At 34.1% G+C, this 19,572-nt stretch overlaps 3 protein-coding genes across 30 annotated transcripts in view; 2 read left to right on the top strand and 1 right to left on the bottom strand.

The window, feature by feature from the left end:
* Window positions 1-10,222, top strand: part of TRIM13 (tripartite motif containing 13) — a 47,766-nt gene extending 37,544 nt beyond the window's left edge. For 7 of the 12 annotated variants that reach the window (XM_036228534.1, XM_016143096.2, XM_016143097.2 and 4 more), the window contains exons 2-4: window positions 199-310; window positions 795-824; window positions 8,978-10,222. In XM_036228534.1, coding sequence (XP_036084427.1) covers window positions 8,984-10,207 — 1,224 coding nt within the window. In that variant the 5' untranslated portion in view covers window positions 199-310; window positions 795-824; window positions 8,978-8,983 and the 3' untranslated portion in view covers window positions 10,208-10,222. The remainder of the gene's footprint in view (window positions 1-198; window positions 311-794; window positions 825-8,977) is intronic. The other 5 variants (XM_036228535.1, XM_016143089.2, XM_016143100.2 and 2 more) reach the window with 1 other exon arrangement.
* The window catches only part of LOC107510012 (WAS/WASL-interacting protein family member 1-like), a 106,868-nt gene that overhangs the window by 2,408 nt on the left and 84,888 nt on the right, over window positions 1-19,572 (bottom strand). The window lies entirely within an intron of this gene.
* On the top strand, window positions 11,245-17,961 carry KCNRG (potassium channel regulator). Its single transcript, XM_016143101.2, has 2 exons — window positions 11,245-12,388; window positions 15,682-17,961. Exons 1-2 carry the CDS (start codon window positions 11,808-11,810, stop codon window positions 15,917-15,919), a joined length of 819 nt encoding a protein of 272 aa, XP_015998587.2. The 5' UTR covers window positions 11,245-11,807; the 3' UTR covers window positions 15,920-17,961.

The raw sequence follows: 19,572 nt of genomic DNA, 5'->3' as shown, positions 1-19,572 counted from the left end.
GGGAGGCCGCCTGGCCCCGCGGAGGGCGCGCTGACCGAGAAGCTCCTAGGTTCAGAGATCTCCAACCTCTCCCATGCTTTCCTTTTTATCAAGTCCTAGCAGGCTGGCTTCGTGGGGGACAACTGAAAAATGCGTTAAGAATAAGGATCCTGTGCAAGTTAATGCATAATAACCCTCTTCTTTGTTCTTTCTTTGCAGTAGCCTCGTTTGTCAGTCACAACGTGGAGGAAAAAACCAAATCCCAAATCCTGATTCCTTTGCTCTGGGAAATAGTAACCCTGACGAATACACCTGCTTGCAGAGGACAGAGGTAAACTGCAACACTTTACCCTACAATTTTTTTTTTTTTTTTAAATAAAAGGGGTCACCCAATTTCTTTAAGCTCAGAACCCTTCAGAATTAGACTATGTGTTCCCACCCTCATGGGTGATCTTTGTTTTCTTCATATTTTGTACACTCAGAAAATCAGAACCCAGACTTGGAAATTCTTTAGGTGACAGTTACCTGAAATGTTATTATAAACTAAGATTTATATTGCAAAGGAAAAGAGAGGTTTCAGCAGCATCTTTTTTTGTAAGAGCGTTTCCCCCCCTTCTCCTGTGCCTTGTTTCTTGAGCTTGTTTAACAAGGGCTTGAGTTTTCTATGTAATAGATATTTTGAAACTAGAATTTCATTTACATAGCCACTCCAGAACTTGATGGAACTGTTAAATTGGTTATACTTCTGTCTTGCACAATGAGAAGATAAATTTCTTCAGGCTCTCCTTTCTCTAAAAATACCACCTTTTTTACAGGAGCTGATGTACTAAGCTTGAACCTCCTTGGTAAGTCCTTCCATAACACCAGATTATTCTTGATTTTCTACATTTATGATAGGTTGGTTACCTGGCCTTACTTCTGCAACATCTTTTGTTCAGATATAACCATTTTCATGAAATTGCTTTGTACCTGCTAGCCTATGTAATACTTGCTTTGCCCTCCCTTGAAATTATAGTCCAAAAGAGTCCACCTTGCTTTCAGGACCTTTCTTGGTCAATGCACTCATGCTCTAACATAACACTATATGTATTTAGCTTTCAGTGTTTGTACTCATATGTACTTAAACCACCTTAAATTTATAAAATTTAGCAGTTTATAAGATTGTCACACGTTACTTAGTCTTTCCAAGAACATTATGTAGGTACCGTAAAAATCATCATAGTATGAAAAGTAAAACTAGTGATTGAACCTAGGTATTCAGAAGCAGGTTCAATGTTCTTTCTCCTCACTTGAAAGCCTGTTACAAGCTAAACTATAAAAACCATAGACTTTGTGAAGGGATTTAAAAGGCCTATGGTTAAGCTCCATTTTATTCATGAGGATACTAAATTCTGGATAGTGCGAAGGTTTAAGAATTGGGAAACTCAGGTCCTGTGCCCAGTTGCTGTGTATGATTTGAGAAGTCTCCACATTGGGGGCCCTCAGTTTTTCACTTACAAAGTTAGGTGTTTAGCTAGATGAACTTTAAGATCTTTTTAAGCTCAGTATTTCTGTTTTATTCCTTCCCCATAACTTTTATTGCCATATATTTCCTATATGTATTGGTAATAGACACATGCTGATATTAACTGCCTTTCACCGTATTATATTTTAAATTTGGATAGGTATGGTAAAGTGTGCCTTGTTATTGATTAAATTAAACTCTATAAATGTACGGTTCTATTGTAAGGTCAGGAACTGCCTGGAGAGGTGGGGCACTCATAGGTATATTATCAGTTAGAGTTCATAAAGTGGTATACCCTTTCTAGAGGGAATATTGGCAGTCTTTTCAGGAGCCTTAAAAATGTTCCTACTTTAGACCCACCTAAAAATAATAAACCTAAAGGAATCATCTAAGGAAATAATCAGAGCTGTGGACCAAGACTTTTCTACAAGGTTTTCATTTAATATTATAATGCCCCCCCCCAAAAAAAAAGCCTATTCATAAGATATATTGTCATGTTTTAGAAGGATATATTTAGGAGAAATGCATATGATAAAATTCATGAAAAAATGTGGATACAAAATTGTGTTATGCCACCAGTTTAATTAAAATTTTTGTGTGCGCAAACGCGAGATTGGAAGAAATACACCAAAGTAATAGTGGTCATTCCTAGCTGATGTAATTGAAGAGTTTTTTTTTTTTCCCCTGTATTTTCTGCATTTTGTATCAGATTACTTTTACAATTTAAGAAAAAAAGGTTATTGCATGGATAACCTCTCCAACTTCAGTATGGTGTCAACTTTCTGTGTCCTTTTTATTAGGCATTTATCATACTTTTTAAAGTAATTATCTTTGTGAATATGTTATATTTCTGAATTTAGGGTAGGAATTGACCTTTGGCTTATATTCTCTGTACGTCATTGGAACATTGGATTATCCATTTTTGTTATGAAGGACACTGCTATTGTCATTACCTTGGCTTGGGACTCTAGATACTAGAATGGTATTAGAAGAGTGGAGTGCTATGCTCACCTCTCATTATAGTTAACCAAATGTGAGTGTCCTGATGTACAGAATAGTTATATTCCAGTTAAGCCTTCTATTAAGCAAATTCCCACAATGTGAAGTTTTTAATTCAGTTCCATTGTAGATGTAGGTACATACATTTTTAAGGAAAAGTTGAATTGAAAATTTTTGCTGACAGTTTAAATTATTGTCCTTCCTATGGCATATAAGCACAAGTATATCCTATCCTGCTTGGCAATAACCTGGCTCCCCTTTTAAAACTCCCGGAGGTTTTTTTCCTTTTCCCCCCTGCATATTTGCAGTATCCAATATGAGCAAGAAATGCCAACATAGTATATTATAGCCAACTGAAAAATTGCTTAAAATTGAGCATTAGCTTTCTACTTGACATTCTGAAGGTTAGGTTTACTTGGAATAAGATGTATATAATCTACATTAAGCAAACAGAACTTTGTTCATACCAATTAATTTCCAATAGTCATCTCTTACTAGTTGATAGGTAGTACTTACTGGTTCTCTATTAATTGCCTATTTTCACTTGGCACAGTATTACATACTATGTAAATAATCTCAGCTAGGCAAATCTAGCTAGTTAGCTACCGAATGCTAGACTTTGGCAGTCCTTTCTGAAAACTGGAATTAACCTTAAATACAGAGTTAAATGATAGAAACTTTAAATATATTCCAATCTGTTGGTGATAATAATTTAGGTCAATGATTGCCAAGATTATGGTTGTAAAGATAATTTGTTTTAGGGATAAGAATTTGCCACCTTTATTTAAGCCCATTTCCATTTATTCGGGGTAAGAGAAACCAGACATTTCTGGTTCATTAAACCTTTGCAGATGTCAGTAGTTCTGACTTAACTTGAACTCTTAACAGGTAAAAGATAATATCTGGGCGTAGTTGGTACCAGACTAGGAGAATAATTTAGTCTATCTATGTTTCTCTCAAATTCAGATACTCTTTTATTCAAATTTATTTCATCTGGGTGGGAGAGGATGGGATTCAACACCATCTGGAATCCACCTAGATTTCTCAGTAGTTGTACATAAATGGGATAGGGATAGCTGATCAACTGGCATTGTAAACCCTACTGACTTAATGCTGCAGACTTACAGGATTACAGAATAATATCTTGGGTGATTATTAAGAGACACAGGGGAAAGTCTAAAGGGAAAGAAAGATGAGGAGGGTGGGATATAAGGAAAGAATAAGAGGAAATCAGAAGATTGTATGCATTGAAACAGTAGGGGAAAGATGAATTAAAAGAATAGGAAAAAAAGTGAAATAGTGGTACAGAAAAGAGAAAAAGGAAAAAAGCACATTTTTTTTCTGAGTAGTCTCGACTAGTTAGATAATGACCTGGTTTTTATTTTTGAGATTGTCACCTTTGTCTAAATACTCTGTGAACTTTCTGAGTAGGTGGGCCTTCCAAGCTGTTGGACTTCTGTATTTGGCTTCATTTTGCCCTACTTATCAGGAATCTTACTAGAAGTATCTTGGAAGTTGTAACTACTACTCATTCTAAGATGACAGAAAAGCTAAGTTACTATTGTCCTATATAGAAACATAGATAACTTTTGTGTTTACAAGAGCCACATAACAACTAGATAAGCTATTTCAGACACTACATGTGCCATATTTTAATATTCCTTTTTTGAGATATTGGAAATCTTAATCCCACTTTGTCCTGTTTTGATTATGTATGTTATGGAACAATCTGTAAAAGCCAGAAGTATAATTGCACATTAATATAGAGTGCTTTAAAACTTTGTAAATAATTTTTATATATTATTAAATGCCTTTCAAAACAGTTGCACATGTGTTTTGTCAAAGGTCAAGTATGTCAGTCTCCTAACAGGCCTGGATCCACAGATAACCAATAATACAATTTTTATAAAAGATAATACTATATCAGGTTGAGCTCTTTGTGAAGCTAATCATATTTAGTTAATATTTCTGGAGTTTTACTTTTTTAGCTCATTACGGTTTTTTTATAATTGGGTACCGTTTTTAGTTTTTTTAAATTAACTTGTGAAAATTTTCAAAAAAGATGATAAATATTCTTACCCAGATTCAGTAGTCACCTGGACCCTTACTAAGTTTCAAGAAAGCATTATTACTGGATCTCATACTAAAATAGAATACTGTATGCTACTTGAAAATAAGAGTAGTGTGCTGAGAGGAACTGATTTAAAAAAAAGGTGATCCTTTCTATTTTAAGCATTGTTCCAAGAGAAGATTGATGGCTCTCAGTTTAGTAGAGATTTGCATAAGTTAGTTTTGTCAGTGAGGTGATTTTCAAATATTTGCTATCTTAGTTACTTGTCAGGTATTTGAATGGAACTTTGAAATTCCTGAATTCAAAGATGCCTCAAAGCAGGATGGAAATTTGGTTTAAATCTCTTAAGATACAAAGTAGACATTGGCTTTTCTTTTTGTTCTCTAATGGGATTTGGAAAGAAATCATGGATAATATTTTGAACAACTCTGTATTGCTGTCAACAAATGAAATTCAAAGGTTTAACAGGAAAGTTTCAGTGAAATAGGTTTTTATTAAAATTAACTTTCGCTTAAGAATGAATGAGCACCTTTTGCATTAAAATCATTTTGAGTGTCGTTTAAAAATAAAGGACTTCTAGGAGGGAAAACTATAATACACAGATTAGCTGTTACTTCTATTTTATGACTCCTTTGTAAGTATTGGCTTTCCATTTTTAATATTCTGGTGGTTGTGTTTTGGTTTCATTTGCTATATATGTAAAGTAGTTTTGTAGCTTTCCCTTGAGTGCAGCTGCCTTGCACTTTTGCTTAAAACTATATCTGTGATGTTATTCAACTCTGCATTTGTCAAAACCTATAGAACTGTATACCAAAAAGACTGAATTTTATTTATGTAACTTAAAAATATAAATACATCAGGAAAATGAGGATGAAAACCAGAAAGGTGGTAGACAATAAGGTATATGTTCGTCTTTGTTGATATAAAACTTGGGGAAATGTTTAATTGGTGGGAAAATGGATTTCTGTGCTTCAAAAACGGCTTTATTGATATTCAGAAAGACATTCGAAGGAAGAAATGAATCTTGGAAAACTTATTTGCCTTTATACACTTAATTTGACATTGGCTAAGGTGAAATTTTATGACTGAACAATAATTTTGTTCAGTTTCTTGACTTCAATACTGGGAAAAATTAGCCCCTCAAAAGGAGCTACGTACTTTAGTTTCTTCGAAGAACTAAGCTTTATTGATTTCTTCAGACTTTCATGTGTTAGCCACACTTTAAGAAAAGGATCTATAAATTCCTTTATCGTGAAGCACAATGGTCATGCAGTGAGTCTAAGAATCTTACTGTGTTTTCCTTTAAAACTTTTGAGGCAACAAACTTGCCATGGTTCCTTTGATTAGGATATTATGTCTCAATTTTCTTTACAAGTCAGCTATGGTCACATTAAGTTTTGTCATAGATTTCAGCGTAAAGCTAAGTGAAGAAGAGAAAATAAAAGTGTTTAGCTTTTAAAATGAATGAAAGTAAGAATCATTAAATTACAAACCAAAATTTGTAAATTATACTATTAAAAATGGAATAATAGGATTGATCATGATTTTGATGCAATTTGTAATAAAGGGGCTTTCCAAATAGTCATTTTCTCCCCTCTCATTCATTATAAGATCTATTAGTAGACTATGGCTTTGGAATGACTTTATGTTTTAAAATTTCCTGTATGTGACATTTCCTTTTTGATCATACTTGATTGCCTTTAAATTCTTGGCCCCTATTGCAGTCTCCTCAGTTTTCTTCAAAGATTCTCTTTGCCTTGAGTTCCCTTTTTCCCCTCATCTCAACCACTTGGTATCCTTTGTTTTTTTATTTATTAACATGCTTGGATAAGATTCTCTGGAAATTTGCAAGGATGAGTAGATTAGATTTACTTTATTGAATGCTGCCCTTGCTATTTTCTACTGCCTACCATAATCTAGCCTTAGCATAGAATAGATGAATAGTGATACCAGTGGAGGTGATAAAGTATGGAATTAGAACTAGGAATGGAGGACCAGCGAAAGTTTTCCTTGTGTGTTCTAGAGTCTGTTTTATAATGGCTTTATGACTTAGTACAAATCTTCATAGCCATTCTCTTCCCAGTGCTTTTCAAAGGCTATATGATTTCTTACGTCACAAAAGATGTAAGAAAAATCATCTCATCGCATTTTGTCATTATGACACTAAATTTGACAGAATAATCTTTAATTCTACACATTTATATATATATATTTCTCACAACTTAATATAAAACCATAAATTAGCCCTGCAGGCTTACCTAATCCTTTAAATACTATTTATCTTCAAAATTATAGTTCCAATTGTGGCTCTTAAAATTAATGTTAAAATTTTATTTATTGTAAAATGGCCTATAGATTCTATTTTATTACTTTAGTAGTAATGTGACATATGTATCACACACTCCTAAGTAAACTGAATGAGGACATATTTAGCACTATTGATGGTTTTAAAACTTTATGCATGGAAGTTTTAAAATGTACATTTTAAAATAATAAATTCGAATTGAGAAGTATTATTCTCTAGTTCAGGGATCTCAAATATTTTGATCTCAGACTCCTTTACACTTTTAAAGACAGGATCCCAAGAGCTTTTATTTACATGTGTACAGTATAGTAAATATTTACCATATTATAAAACAAAGATTTAAGATTAAAATAGTGATAAACCTATTGTTAAATAATTTGTGAAAAACTTTTTCAAAACATTTGTGAGAAGAGCGCCACTGCTTTATATATTTATAGATCTCTTTAATGAATTACTATTTAATAGAAGATATCTGGGGTCCTTTATCTGCCTCTTAGTTTTCTTATAATTGTGATCTTCTTTGATACGATACCAAAACCCAACAAGTGGTAGTTTCTTAAAGGTTAGCTGCAGTATGGAATCTGAAATCATATTTGAACACATTTGTCTTTTGATCTTTTTACACATTCAAGATTTATAATAACATTGGTGATTTGAACCAATTAGTTCACTGTTATGTAGATAACAGTGAACTAATTGGTTCAAGATTTCATTATCTTGATAATTTCATTATCAAGATAATGAAATCTTGATATATTTCATTATCTAGTAATCTCTTTCCTAAAAAAAATACCTCACATTCATTAATATCGCCACTTATTTCTTTAGAAAAACCTCTTAATTAATGAGAAGCTATCAACTTAAGTGGCAAATATGTTTTCCAAAATTCTTTTTCACTCAAACACTCAAATTTTATCATTGGCAAGAAATACTGTCATTGTTTTTTCCCCTTGAAGTGTTGGGCTCATTTTGTTCATTTTCAAGAAAATGTCTGCCAAATACTTAAATCTGAATAGCCATAGTTTGTCTTTGTTCTTTCAAGTAAAAATGGTGTTGCATGAAAAAAGCAGTTGGTTCAGTTTGCAACACTGCTTTTCCTCCAGACAGTTATCTGTTGGTATGCAGCAGAAATGCTGTGTTTACTTCACATTTTGTCACACAAGGATTGCGATTTAATAAAATGAGTAATTTTTACTGCTTCATCAAGAACATTCTCAAATGACACTGGCTACTCCCACACCCAACGTTGGTGTGAGGTGGTGAAGAATATAGACCAGTAGTATAGTTTGGTACTATATATTTATTGTCTTGTTTGATTCCTAAGGCTCCAGCAGTGTTTCTCACCATTGCTTTTACAGTCAATGGTCAGCACGATGTTAAGAGCAAATAATCTCAGTATTATTATGAAAATAGTATTAACCTCAAGGATGCCCTGAAAGAGTCTTAGGGACACCCAGGTTTCTGCTCACCACATTTTGAGAACTGATGTTCTACATACTATAAATGGCTTTGATTACTGTTCTGGGGGTTAAAAATTTTTTTTTAAAATTTTCTAGGGAAGAATGAATTGCAACTCTCATTTTTACCTATGATTTTAATAATTGTAATTTTGCCTTTGAAATAGAAATGCCAATTTTTAGCAAAAGTCTGCATGAGAGTACTTGCTTGGATTTATATTTCTGTGCTTTCTTTTAAATAGTATACATTTTATAATTGTGGGCCCCGACTAAAGAGTTCATTCTATTCAGACACTGAGTAGCTTTGTTTCTGACAGCTAGTAGTCAGCTTTCTGTTTTAAAACAATTGGGTCCTCCTGCTGGCTCAACTTGCAGTTGTCCTGGTCCTAACCCTGTCTCAGCCAAAGACTGTTGTTGGGAAGCCCACACAAAGGCCTTGTGTACAGGGAGCCCTGCTAATAAAGAGCATGTTCTAGTCCCAGCAGATTAAATCTGCTTTGGTGTGCATTCCCTTCCCAAATTTCTTACTTACTTCTTTTGTCTTGTTATTTTAGTGAAAGATCATTTTTAATGTTTATGAACATAATTTTTTCTAATTATTACAGTAGTCCAAATGGAGGGTATTATTGGAATAAAATAAAATGTTTATTTCTCTATGGTAGGATGAAATGGAGCTGCTTGAAGAAGATCTTACATGCCCAATTTGTTGCAGTCTGTTTGATGATCCTCGAGTTTTGCCTTGCTCACACAACTTTTGCAAAAAATGCTTAGAAGGGATCTTAGAGGGAAATGTGCGGAATTCACTGTGGAGATCATCTCCATTCAAGTGCCCCACCTGCCGAAAGGAAACTTCAGCTTCTGGAGTCAATAGCCTGCAGGTTAATTACTCTCTGAAGGGAATTGTGGAGAAGTATAATAAGATCAAGATCTCTCCCAAAATGCCAGTATGCAAAGGACACTTGGGGCAGCCTCTCAACATTTTCTGCCTGACTGATATGCAGTTGATTTGTGGGATATGTGCTACTCGTGGTGATCACACCAGGCATGTCTTCTGTTCTATTGAAGATGCCTACGCTCAGGAAAGGGATGCCTTTGAGTCCCTCTTCCAGAGCTTTGAGACCTGGCGACGGGGAGATGCTCTTTCTCGCCTGGATACCTTGGAAACTAGCAAAAGGAAATCTCTACAACTACTGAGTAAAGATTCAGATAAAGTGAAGGAATTTTTTGAGAAGTTACAACACACCTTAGATCAAAAGAAGAATGAAATCCTGTCTGATTTTGAGACCATGAAACTTGCAGTTATGCAAGCCTATGACCCAGAGATCAACAAACTCAACACCATCTTGCAGGAACAACGGATGGCCTTTAACATTGCTGAGGCCTTCAAAGACGTGTCAGAACCTATCATATTTCTGCAACAAATGCAGGAATTCAGGGAGAAAATAAAAGTGATCAAGGAAACTCCCTTACCTCCCTCTAATTTGCCCACAAGCCCTTTAATGAAGAACTTTGATACTAGTCAGTGGGAAGACATAAAACTAGTGGATGTGGATAAACTTTCTTTGCCTCAAGATACTGGCACATTCATTAGCAAGTTTTCTTGGAGCTTTTATCAGTTATTTGTGGTAGTCATTCTGCTTGGCCTTCTCATTTTCTTTGGTCCTACTATATTCCTAGAATGGTCCTTATATGATGGATTCTCAACCTGGAAAGACCATCTTTCACACTTCAGTTCCTATCTGATTAAATCACCTGATTTTATAGAACAATCAGTTTTTTACTGGAAACAGGTGACAGATGGGTTTTTCTTCTTCAGTGAAAGATTCAAGAATTTTACTTTGGTGGTGTTGAATAATGTGGCAGAATTTATTTGCAAATATAAACTATTATAAAATCTGTTTCAAGAATATCTGTCTTTTGTTAGACATTTGTTAAGAGAACAGAGTGGCAGTTCAGATTTGGTCAAAGAGTCCAGTCAGATATTTTCCTCCAAAAATAATGTCTTACAAATGTTCAAATTAGGTGGCATAAAGATAAAAGTGAAATTTAACAGTACAGTCCTAGGTCTTTCCCTTTTAAAGAGTGCTTTTGAAATAAGCATCCTACCCCCAATACTGGTTGCATTTATGTTACATCGAAAGGGGGCGGTGAGAGAGCACACAATCTAAGATTGTATTGATGGGGTAATGTAATAGTGATTGTTCATTTAAGCATGTACTAAAGACCTTTGTAAAGCAACTTTGAGAGTGAACATTCTTTAGAAAAAGGAAAATATATAGATGGATTAGATTTCCAGATTTTTCTACAAAGGGCTGCTCTCCCATTTTTGTTAAAATGTAAATCTCATGTAAATAAAAACTGACCTTTTCTTTGGATAAGTGTACATTTTAAAGAGAGTGGAGATTTCAGCTTCCCTTTTTCTCCATACGCCTTGTAAATTTATCACCAAAGGGATTTGGTGAAACTGTAAAACTTAGATGGCTGTGTAAGCAAAGGCATAGGTTGACAAAAAATATATCTAACACATAAGAAAGGGAAATGGGAAAGCTTTCTTTTTACTGGCAGCTAAGTGTTGTGTTATCCTCCCAAAGTATGACAGCTGTTCAACCAAACCAATCCACTTGCTTAAAGAATTTAAGAGCAGTAAGACTAATTTGACAATATATGATACAATGTATCAACTATTGTAAAGTGCAAAGTAATTGCTAAACAATGCTGTCCCGTCTGCTCACATGGGATAAAGAATAAAAATATTTAATTTTCTCACCTACCTTAGAATTAAGATGAAAATAAAAATGACCTAAGCTTAACCTGCTCTCTAGACTACCTTATTTCTGTCATGGAACAAGACATTTCTTTGAAAACCCAGAGTGTCTTTACCCGAGTCCTTAAATTTGGTTGAAAGGAGACAGACAACACAAGCTGCTGGTATAGGAGAAAAAAGATGGCAACTAGATTAGGTACAAAAGACTCATTCTAGTTAGGAGAAGTCACATTAAGCTGCTAGTTGAAGTAATGGCTCTCATCCCTGGCAATACATGATTAAAATTGCTAAAGGGATCAGAAGAAATCATGGCAATATTTCTCTGTAAATCTGCCATGAAGACTCACAGTAGATAAGAGATCTTTTCTCAGTATTTTTTTAAATATAAATTTACAGTAGGTTTTCATGGATAATTTTTTTATGGAATACAGGAAAGCGATCTATTTGACACCTATCCTTAGATATATTGGCAGTTTTCCTTAAACTATCCAGTTCCTCATCTGTTGCTTTTCCATTTTGTATATTGAAAGTTCCCCAGCAACTCGAATTTGCAAACACAGCTATGGATACACTATTTGCTTTAGTGGTTACCTGGGAATCTAGGTCTCTGTTTTTTTTCCCTCCTACTTACTCATCATATATAACTAGCAACATTTATGGTTATAGTTAAACTGTACAAGTTCCTAAGTCTGGCTGATGGTTTGTAGCCACTAGTTTGAAGCAAGAAAATGAGTAGTCAGGAACTGGTCACTTTGAATGTAGGAGGGAAGATATTTACAACAAGGTTTTCAACCATAAAGCAGTTTCCTGCCTCTCGGTTGGCAAGAATGTTAGATGGCAGAGACCAAGAATTCAAGATGGTTGGTGGCCAGATTTTTGTGGACAGAAATGGTGTTTTATTTAGTTTCATCTTAGATTTTTTGAGAACTCAACAACTTTTATTACCCACTGACTTTTCAGACTATCTTAGGCTTCAGAGAGAGGCTCTTTTCTATGAACTTGATCCTCTGGTCCATCTCTTAAACCAAGAACACTTGCTACAGCCAAGACCTGCTCTTGTGGAAGTATATTTCCTAAGCAGAAACACTCAAGCTTTTTTCAAGGTGTTTAGCTCTTGCAGCAAAACAATTGAGATGCTAACTGGGAGGATTACAGTGTTTATAGAGCAACCTTCAGCACCTACCTGGACTAACAACTTTTCCCCTCCTCAGAGGACCTTACCTCCACTGCCTCCACAAAGACCTTCTTACCATGACCTGGTTTTCCAGTGTGGCTCTGACAGCACTACAGATAACCAAACTGGAGTCAGGTATTTTGTACTTAGAAACATCTCTCTTTACCAGTTCTTGATGTTACCTCTCAACACTTAAGTTTTTCATGCCTGAGCTTTTTCTTGGAAAAACCAATGACTGAAAATAATGTTTTGAAGTAATCAATAAGAGTTGGGTAGAATGACCAGATAATTATTGTCTAAACTAGGATACTTTTCAGAGTGAAAGAGGGTATTGTTATTATGTGGGACAATAAGAATAAACCAAGACTGCAGGGAAAACTGGGAGGAAATAATTTTATAGACTATGGAACATTGCTAATGAATTTGGTTTAGGAATGAAAGTCCCTACCCCCACTTCCCTGAGATTCTGTTAGTGGCTGGCATATAGTAAAGGCTCAGTCATTTGTCCTGATTTCTTTACACTCTATTTGTTCTTTCAGGCTACTTGATTTGACTAGTGATTTTTCTCCATCCCATTTTATTTTTAAACACCATTAAGGCAGATATATTCTATGGCAAATTTGGTATCCTTTTATAACTAGTACTTTTAGACAACTCAAAATATTAGGATAGGCTGTCAGTATGTTAAGGAGAGTTGCTCCTGAGTCAATTATTCACTGTCTCCTATTGTTCTTGGCTGGACCGTAAGGCTGATTTCCACTCTATCTTAATGTTGTCCCGCCATTATTTTACTATCTATGAAAGCTGGTTTTAATTTTCAGGAGGAAAAGGAAAGTCTACATATGTTCTTATAGTATTTCAAATAAAATTACTTTTTGGGGGGTAAAGGTAGAAAGGCATATTTTGGGATATTTTCTTCAGAAGTAGCCTTCAGGACCAACCAGTGTTAATCATTCCCACAACATAGCCCTTGTTCTTGCTTACCAATTGGAGAACTCTGGGCAGTATGCTAATTATTAAGTTTTTATACTTATAATTTTCTGCCCTTCCAAAAAGGTTGAAATGTCATTTTGGGAAAAGAGAGCCAGTTAAATTAATAGGCTGATTGTGAAGAAAACTAAGAAGCTATCTTTACCTCAGAGCTCTATGCATGACTTCCTTTTCATTGGTAGGGCATTAACAAAAACAGGAAATTACCAGTTTTTGTTTTTTAAAAATTTGAGTAGTTAAGATCTTTGGGGGTCCCTTTTTAAAAAGTTAGAAACCTAAGAAAAAATGGTGTTACTGATTTTAAGAAGAAACATGCAAGATAAAAAACATACCCTGGAAATGTTAAAAATGCTCTTTAGAAACTACACATTTGGAGAAAATAATTGTAAAACAAGATTAGAATCTCAAATTGGGATATTCTCGTGTGTGTACACAGTGCCAAGTGGTTTCTCCTTTGTTATTAACGTGTTTGTGTTTTATAAATACTACAAAAAGTTTTAATGTGAGAATGGTATTTAAACTTCTAAAATAGATAACCAAAACCAGAAGCTATTTTTAAAATTAATTTTTTTATCCCCAAACAGTATTGTTTTCTGTTGAAGTTCAGAATTTTTTCCATCCCAGAAGTGTTTGTGATTTTTTTTTCTATATATAGTGCCAATTTCAAAGTAGAGATTGATAACTTGAAGAAGGGGACATCATTGGGATTTCAGGTGACCGGATGACACCTCTGGCCTTAAAAGATCCACCTTAGATGACTGCCTATCTAGCAGTCATTTTGATTTCTTGTTCATGCCCTAGACTGAATCTGTCCATTGAAATGTCTTTTAAACGTGGAAGGTGGAGGAGTAAGTGTGAATGGCTCCTAGGAATCTGGTGGATCACTCTATTGTTTGGTATGTTCCATTTATATGAATTACTACTTTGAGGTCTTCTTAACCTAGCAGGTTGTTCAGTTATTTCTTGAGTTCACAATGCTAGAAATACTTGATTTGTATCCTGCAGATGTGGTAACAGTATCAAGGTCAAGTTATAGTCACAGGATTTAGTCTCTTTGGTAGCCTTTAGTCTATCTCACTTTTCCTTTTTAAACTCACTCAAGTGGAAAAGAATAGTTGCCTTTCAAGTTTTAAAATACGTCTTGATTTCTTATTTTCTCATTGGTTTCTTCTTTCCTTTTCTTGTGCCTTAAAATCTTTCATTTCTCAATTTGGCTAATGTGGAATTAAGTACTCTGGCTCAGTGACTTCCTGCAAGTACATTCCACTTTGTTATCACCAACTATGTACTATTTGTATCTTAATTTTGTGAGATGTTCTATAACACTTTTTCTCTTTGAAAAATGTTTCTAGGCTTATACAATCAAGATCTGGGGCTTGGGGGTAGTTGAAATGATTTACTAAGGTTAAAAATTTGCTGTATCAAATATTTTGGTGGGTACTTTGTAGAGCTATAATTCTTACATGTTATTACAGCCTTTTTCATCTACGGTGAGCTTCTAAATGTGAGCTACAATAAACTACTCTATTTCAATTATAATTAAAAGAAGGCTAGGGATGTCTCAAAGGCTCTTTTTACCCCATAAAACTGCAGATAGTTTAGGTTGCTGCCTGGAACTAATTTAAATTAGCTGCTTCTTCATATCTCATAGACAAATGGTAGGAGGACACAAAGACATAAAAATATCCTTGATGGTAGATGAAAGAGTAAGATAGTTATATCTATGTGACTATGTTATGTTGACATTATTAAAGCTAAATAGCCAATCTGAAAAGTTCAGATATATTTTTCTTGAATTATATGAATTGTTCTATTGAGTTTCCCAGGAAATAGAAAGTTTTGTCATTTCACCTCCAGAGACTTTGACCACCCTATGTTTCGCTCTTCAACACACTTACTGAGTAAAAATTGACAATAAAGTCTTATTGACATTTTATATCTGCAAAATTTCACCTGAAAACAAATATTTGAAAGGACAGTCACAAAAGAAAATTTGTAATATCAGTGCCACTAATGGGTAAAATCAGATCTAGGGGGGAAATTGTAAATGTATAAAATGTTTATTAGAACGACTGAATCAATTAAAACTATTTAGTAAATTTAAAACAAAATTTCAAAATAGTTAAATTATATAAAAATTAAGCTAATTTAATTGTTTGATCAAATTGTTTGCTCCAGAAACTAGTTTCTCAATGAAAATTCATCAATGTTGATTGTATTCTTAAATGTAGAATAAAAATGACTTTGGAAATCAAAGCAAGGTCTCTATGTATTATCAGCCTAAAATTACTGATTTGGATTTATAAATGAAGTCAAAAAAATATCTGATCAAAAATGGTATGATGCCTTTATTTGAAGTTATAAATTAAATTTATGTGTTTAGTTTTGTTAATTATTAAAGGGATGCTTTACAATTAAACATTTTTTGTGTGTCCTAGGTATGTATCTATAAAACCTGATAACCGAAAATTGGCCAACGGAACTAATGTCCTCGGCTTACTGATTGACACTTTATTAACAGAAGGCTTCCATCTGGTCAGCACTAGAACAATATCTGAAGACAAAACCGAATGCTATAGCTTTGAAGGGATAAAAAGGCCTGAAGCTCTCAGCATGAACAAAGCAGTGAAACCAGAGGCTACTATCATGCCAGAGCAATCTCAGAAAAAGAAATGAGGTTTTTTTGTTCTCTTAGAGTAAAAGGAAATTGTCATTTTCTCATATGGAGGTTCCATATTTAGGAGAAACGTTAGTCAAATATGTACTCAGCCTACTTTTTGGCCTTGTCTCCTACCATACCATCTGTGGGCAACAACGCTTAAGCCACACTAACTGCTTGCTGCTTTCTGAACAACACTGTGCACATGGTGCTTTGGCACATACTTCTTCTGCTTTCGAGAACAGGTTCTGGAATCATACTGCTTGATTTCTTATCCCAACCTAGTCACTTACTATGTGACTTGGGCAAGTCATTTAACCTATTTGTGCCTCAACTCCATCTATCAAATGGGGATAATAAATATATCTCCTTTATAAGATATATGAGGATTAAAGGGGATTGTGTACATTTTCTGGCACAGTAATTATTAGTGATGATGATGATGATGATGATGATGATGATGAAGATGAAGAAGATGGGTGACCCCCTTTCAATTGCACCTCTTCTGTGAGACCTTGTTTTCCTTCTCTTCCAGGAATATTAATCAGCCCTTTTCTCTCCTAGACTTATCTGCTTTCATAGAAACAAATTTTTCTCACTTTTGTTGTGAGCTCGATACATTCAATAGTGTTAACATTACTATGTGTAAAGCACTGTGCCAAACAATTAACGAGAGGAATAATGTTTATTACTAATTAGTACCTACGTTTGGTGAAAATAAATAACCTCTATTAACATTTAAAATAACCACACACTTTGACTTAGTGGTTCCTCTTGTAGGAATTATTGTTATATATGTGTCATTTTAAATTAAACACTAGGATAAACATCTACAAGAGGAATCATTAAGTCAAAGAGTAACAGGTACATAGTAAGGTGAAAACCATTGAGTGGAAGCAGCTAAGCACCATTTAAAGAAGTATAATTAATTCATTTAAAAACATCTACTGAATATTTGATGTATATTATAATAAGTTTTCAAGATTAAAAAATGAGTAAGAAAAAACCTTTATTCTCAGGGAGCTCACATTCAAGTGAGTATGTCAATCATCATAATAGCAAAAGATTAGAAATAAAGTTGATCAATAGGGAATGGGTAAATTAGGGTTCATACAATGAAATACTAAAAATGAGGCAGCAGTTTACAAACTGATAAGGATTGTCAAATATTTTTAAGTGGAAAAAAGCAAGGGGCAGAACAATATATAAAGTGGAAAAAGATATTTCCATTTTACAGTTTCCATTTAAAAAAAAAATACACTCATTTTCTTATATATGCATGGAATTTTCAGCAAAGATACTGGTCACCTGTGGAGAGAAAACTGGGGGAGTGGGGTTTAGGTGTGGGAGGAAAACTTACTTTTCACTAGGCCATGTAGATATATTATCTATTAAAAAAAGGAAGAACAGCTGTACCTGAAAGATAGTGTATGTATGAGGTATGTCAAGGTAAGGGGCATAGTTATGGCACAGTACGTTATCTCGTACACAAATTTTACTCTATCCCCCTTCCTGTGAAACTCCCACCTAACAGAATACATTCCAGAAATTTCTAGTAACTAAAGATTTGTATATTAGGTTGTAGGGAAGAATTGAAAAAAAAAAAATTTCCTAACTACCTCAAAAGGTTATGTATAATGTAAAAGTGCAAAATACTTTAAGATTAGTAATGTTAAGGTTAGCAATCGAAAATAATGACCCAAATAAGACAAAAAGCCCTAAGAATAAGAGTTTTGTTTTGGGTGACACTCCTCCTCTCCTTTCTGTGGAAAAGGCAACTTAGCTGTTTTGGTGTGTCATCCTAATTTGGGGGATGATGTGTTCAGTTTGTTTCCCTTGCTAGCATTATATTGTAGGGTACAATATTTCTATGCTGCTAAGTTTTTGGCATCTATGTGATTTAACTAGTTGGGTATAGTTGGCATATATGTAACACTTTAATTTTGTACAGTACTTTGCTGGTGAGATCATTAAAAACTGGTAACTGGTTAAAAAATACTGAAACAAAAATACTGTAACTATGGGTTGGCAAGGAATAAAACAGGAAATGTTTAAACTACTTTTAATGTGTTCTTAGTCATTCGCTTTTTCAGAAAACTACTTTGAGATGAGAAATGTTCTTTTTTATAAGCTAAAAGAAACATATTACATATGGAAGCATACATAACAGTCATTCATTCAATAAATATTTATTGACATCTACTGTGTGCCAAATACAACTCTAGACATTGGAGATACTGCAAGGGAATAAAACAATGCCTTTCCTCTTAGAGCTTACTACAAATATAATTCATAACTATTGACAATGGTTTTAAATTAAAATAACTTAAGCCTTTTCTTAAATAGTGTCTCAAAAGCCATGATTTCACAATGCAGAGGTTTTCAGAAGGAGATACATTGCCACAATTAAAAATATTCATAATAGGGGAAGTGTACTTTCAAAGTGATTAGGTTGCTTATTTTAGTAAATATTTTAGAGATTATCTTATCTGGAGACACATCTGTCAAGATTGTCTCAGTAAGCCTCTGGTGTTCACTCCAAAATAAATGGGACATTGTAACTGGGATGTGAAGACACGCAAAAAACTGAGTCTTGTTTAAAAAGGGAGGCAGGCAAATGTAGTTTGAAGAAAACATGTTAGAGGCACCGCAGGCAAATTAAAAACTCTGGTCTGGTTTAGAAAAACAAGACTAACATTTTCATACAGGCACCACTTAATTCAATGAACTGGTTTGTCAATTTAATTTGAAGAAAATAATGGCAGAAGTTTATCTTGGCCAACCATGCTGAAAACTTTGTTCATCAAATAATATATACCTCATATACACAAGCATGAATCATCACAATGACACAGTAAGGTTCTATCAGTCTTAATGGTACCATCAATAGTTGGGCCTCCCCTATTCTTGCACTTCTCTAATGTTTAATTCAGCTTCTTTCCATCACCCCCAGTTTCACTTCTGATAAGGCACTGAAATTTTAGCTTATTCTTAAATCTCAATAATTTACTTTATAAACAACTGGAAGTTCCCCCTACAAAGATTTTCTGAAAAGGAGGTCTAATGTTGAATACTCTTGGATTTAATATACAAGTCATAATTAGAAAGAGTTCTTAGGTATTGGTAAAGTTGGAATTAATTTAGGCTGCTTTAAAAACATATCTGAAATCAGGAGCCCTAAGTAATATAGAACAGTCAAGGGAAAGCAGTTTGAGAAATATATGGTTTAGGGAATCATAGTTGTTTCTAATTTGTCTTATATACTGTTTACATCTGACAAACTTCAGCTTTGCTTTATAAGTTTTTATATTGTTCTCTATCATAAAGAATAGAAATGTTCGTATCACCAGAGACCTTGCTGGGATAATAAAGACTTGCTAAGAGCTCTGTAAATCTTCTATATTCTGTTATTTTTCCTCTATGCTGGGGAAGTTGACTCTGTTACATCAAGTTTAACAATGTATAAACCACTAAGAGGAAATTTTTTTTTTAATTTAGGAAATTTTATTACCTTTCTGGAGCCAAAGAATCCATGAAAGAGAAAAATGTGCCATCAAACTTAGTGTTTTAAAAAACATAATTATCTATCAGCTTTGCCAGAGGACTACACCTCGAGAATTATTAGGCCTTGTTAGACCTGCTAGAGATGAAAAGTTATGCACAAATTTCA

This window comes from Rousettus aegyptiacus, unplaced genomic scaffold (assembly GCF_014176215.1).
Source record: "Rousettus aegyptiacus isolate mRouAeg1 unplaced genomic scaffold, mRouAeg1.p scaffold_m13_p_11, whole genome shotgun sequence".
In the NCBI taxonomy this organism is placed as follows: Eukaryota; Metazoa; Chordata; class Mammalia; order Chiroptera; family Pteropodidae; genus Rousettus; species Rousettus aegyptiacus.
Note: the sequence above shows the minus strand (reverse complement) of the source record. Positions and strands in the feature narration are given on the sequence as shown.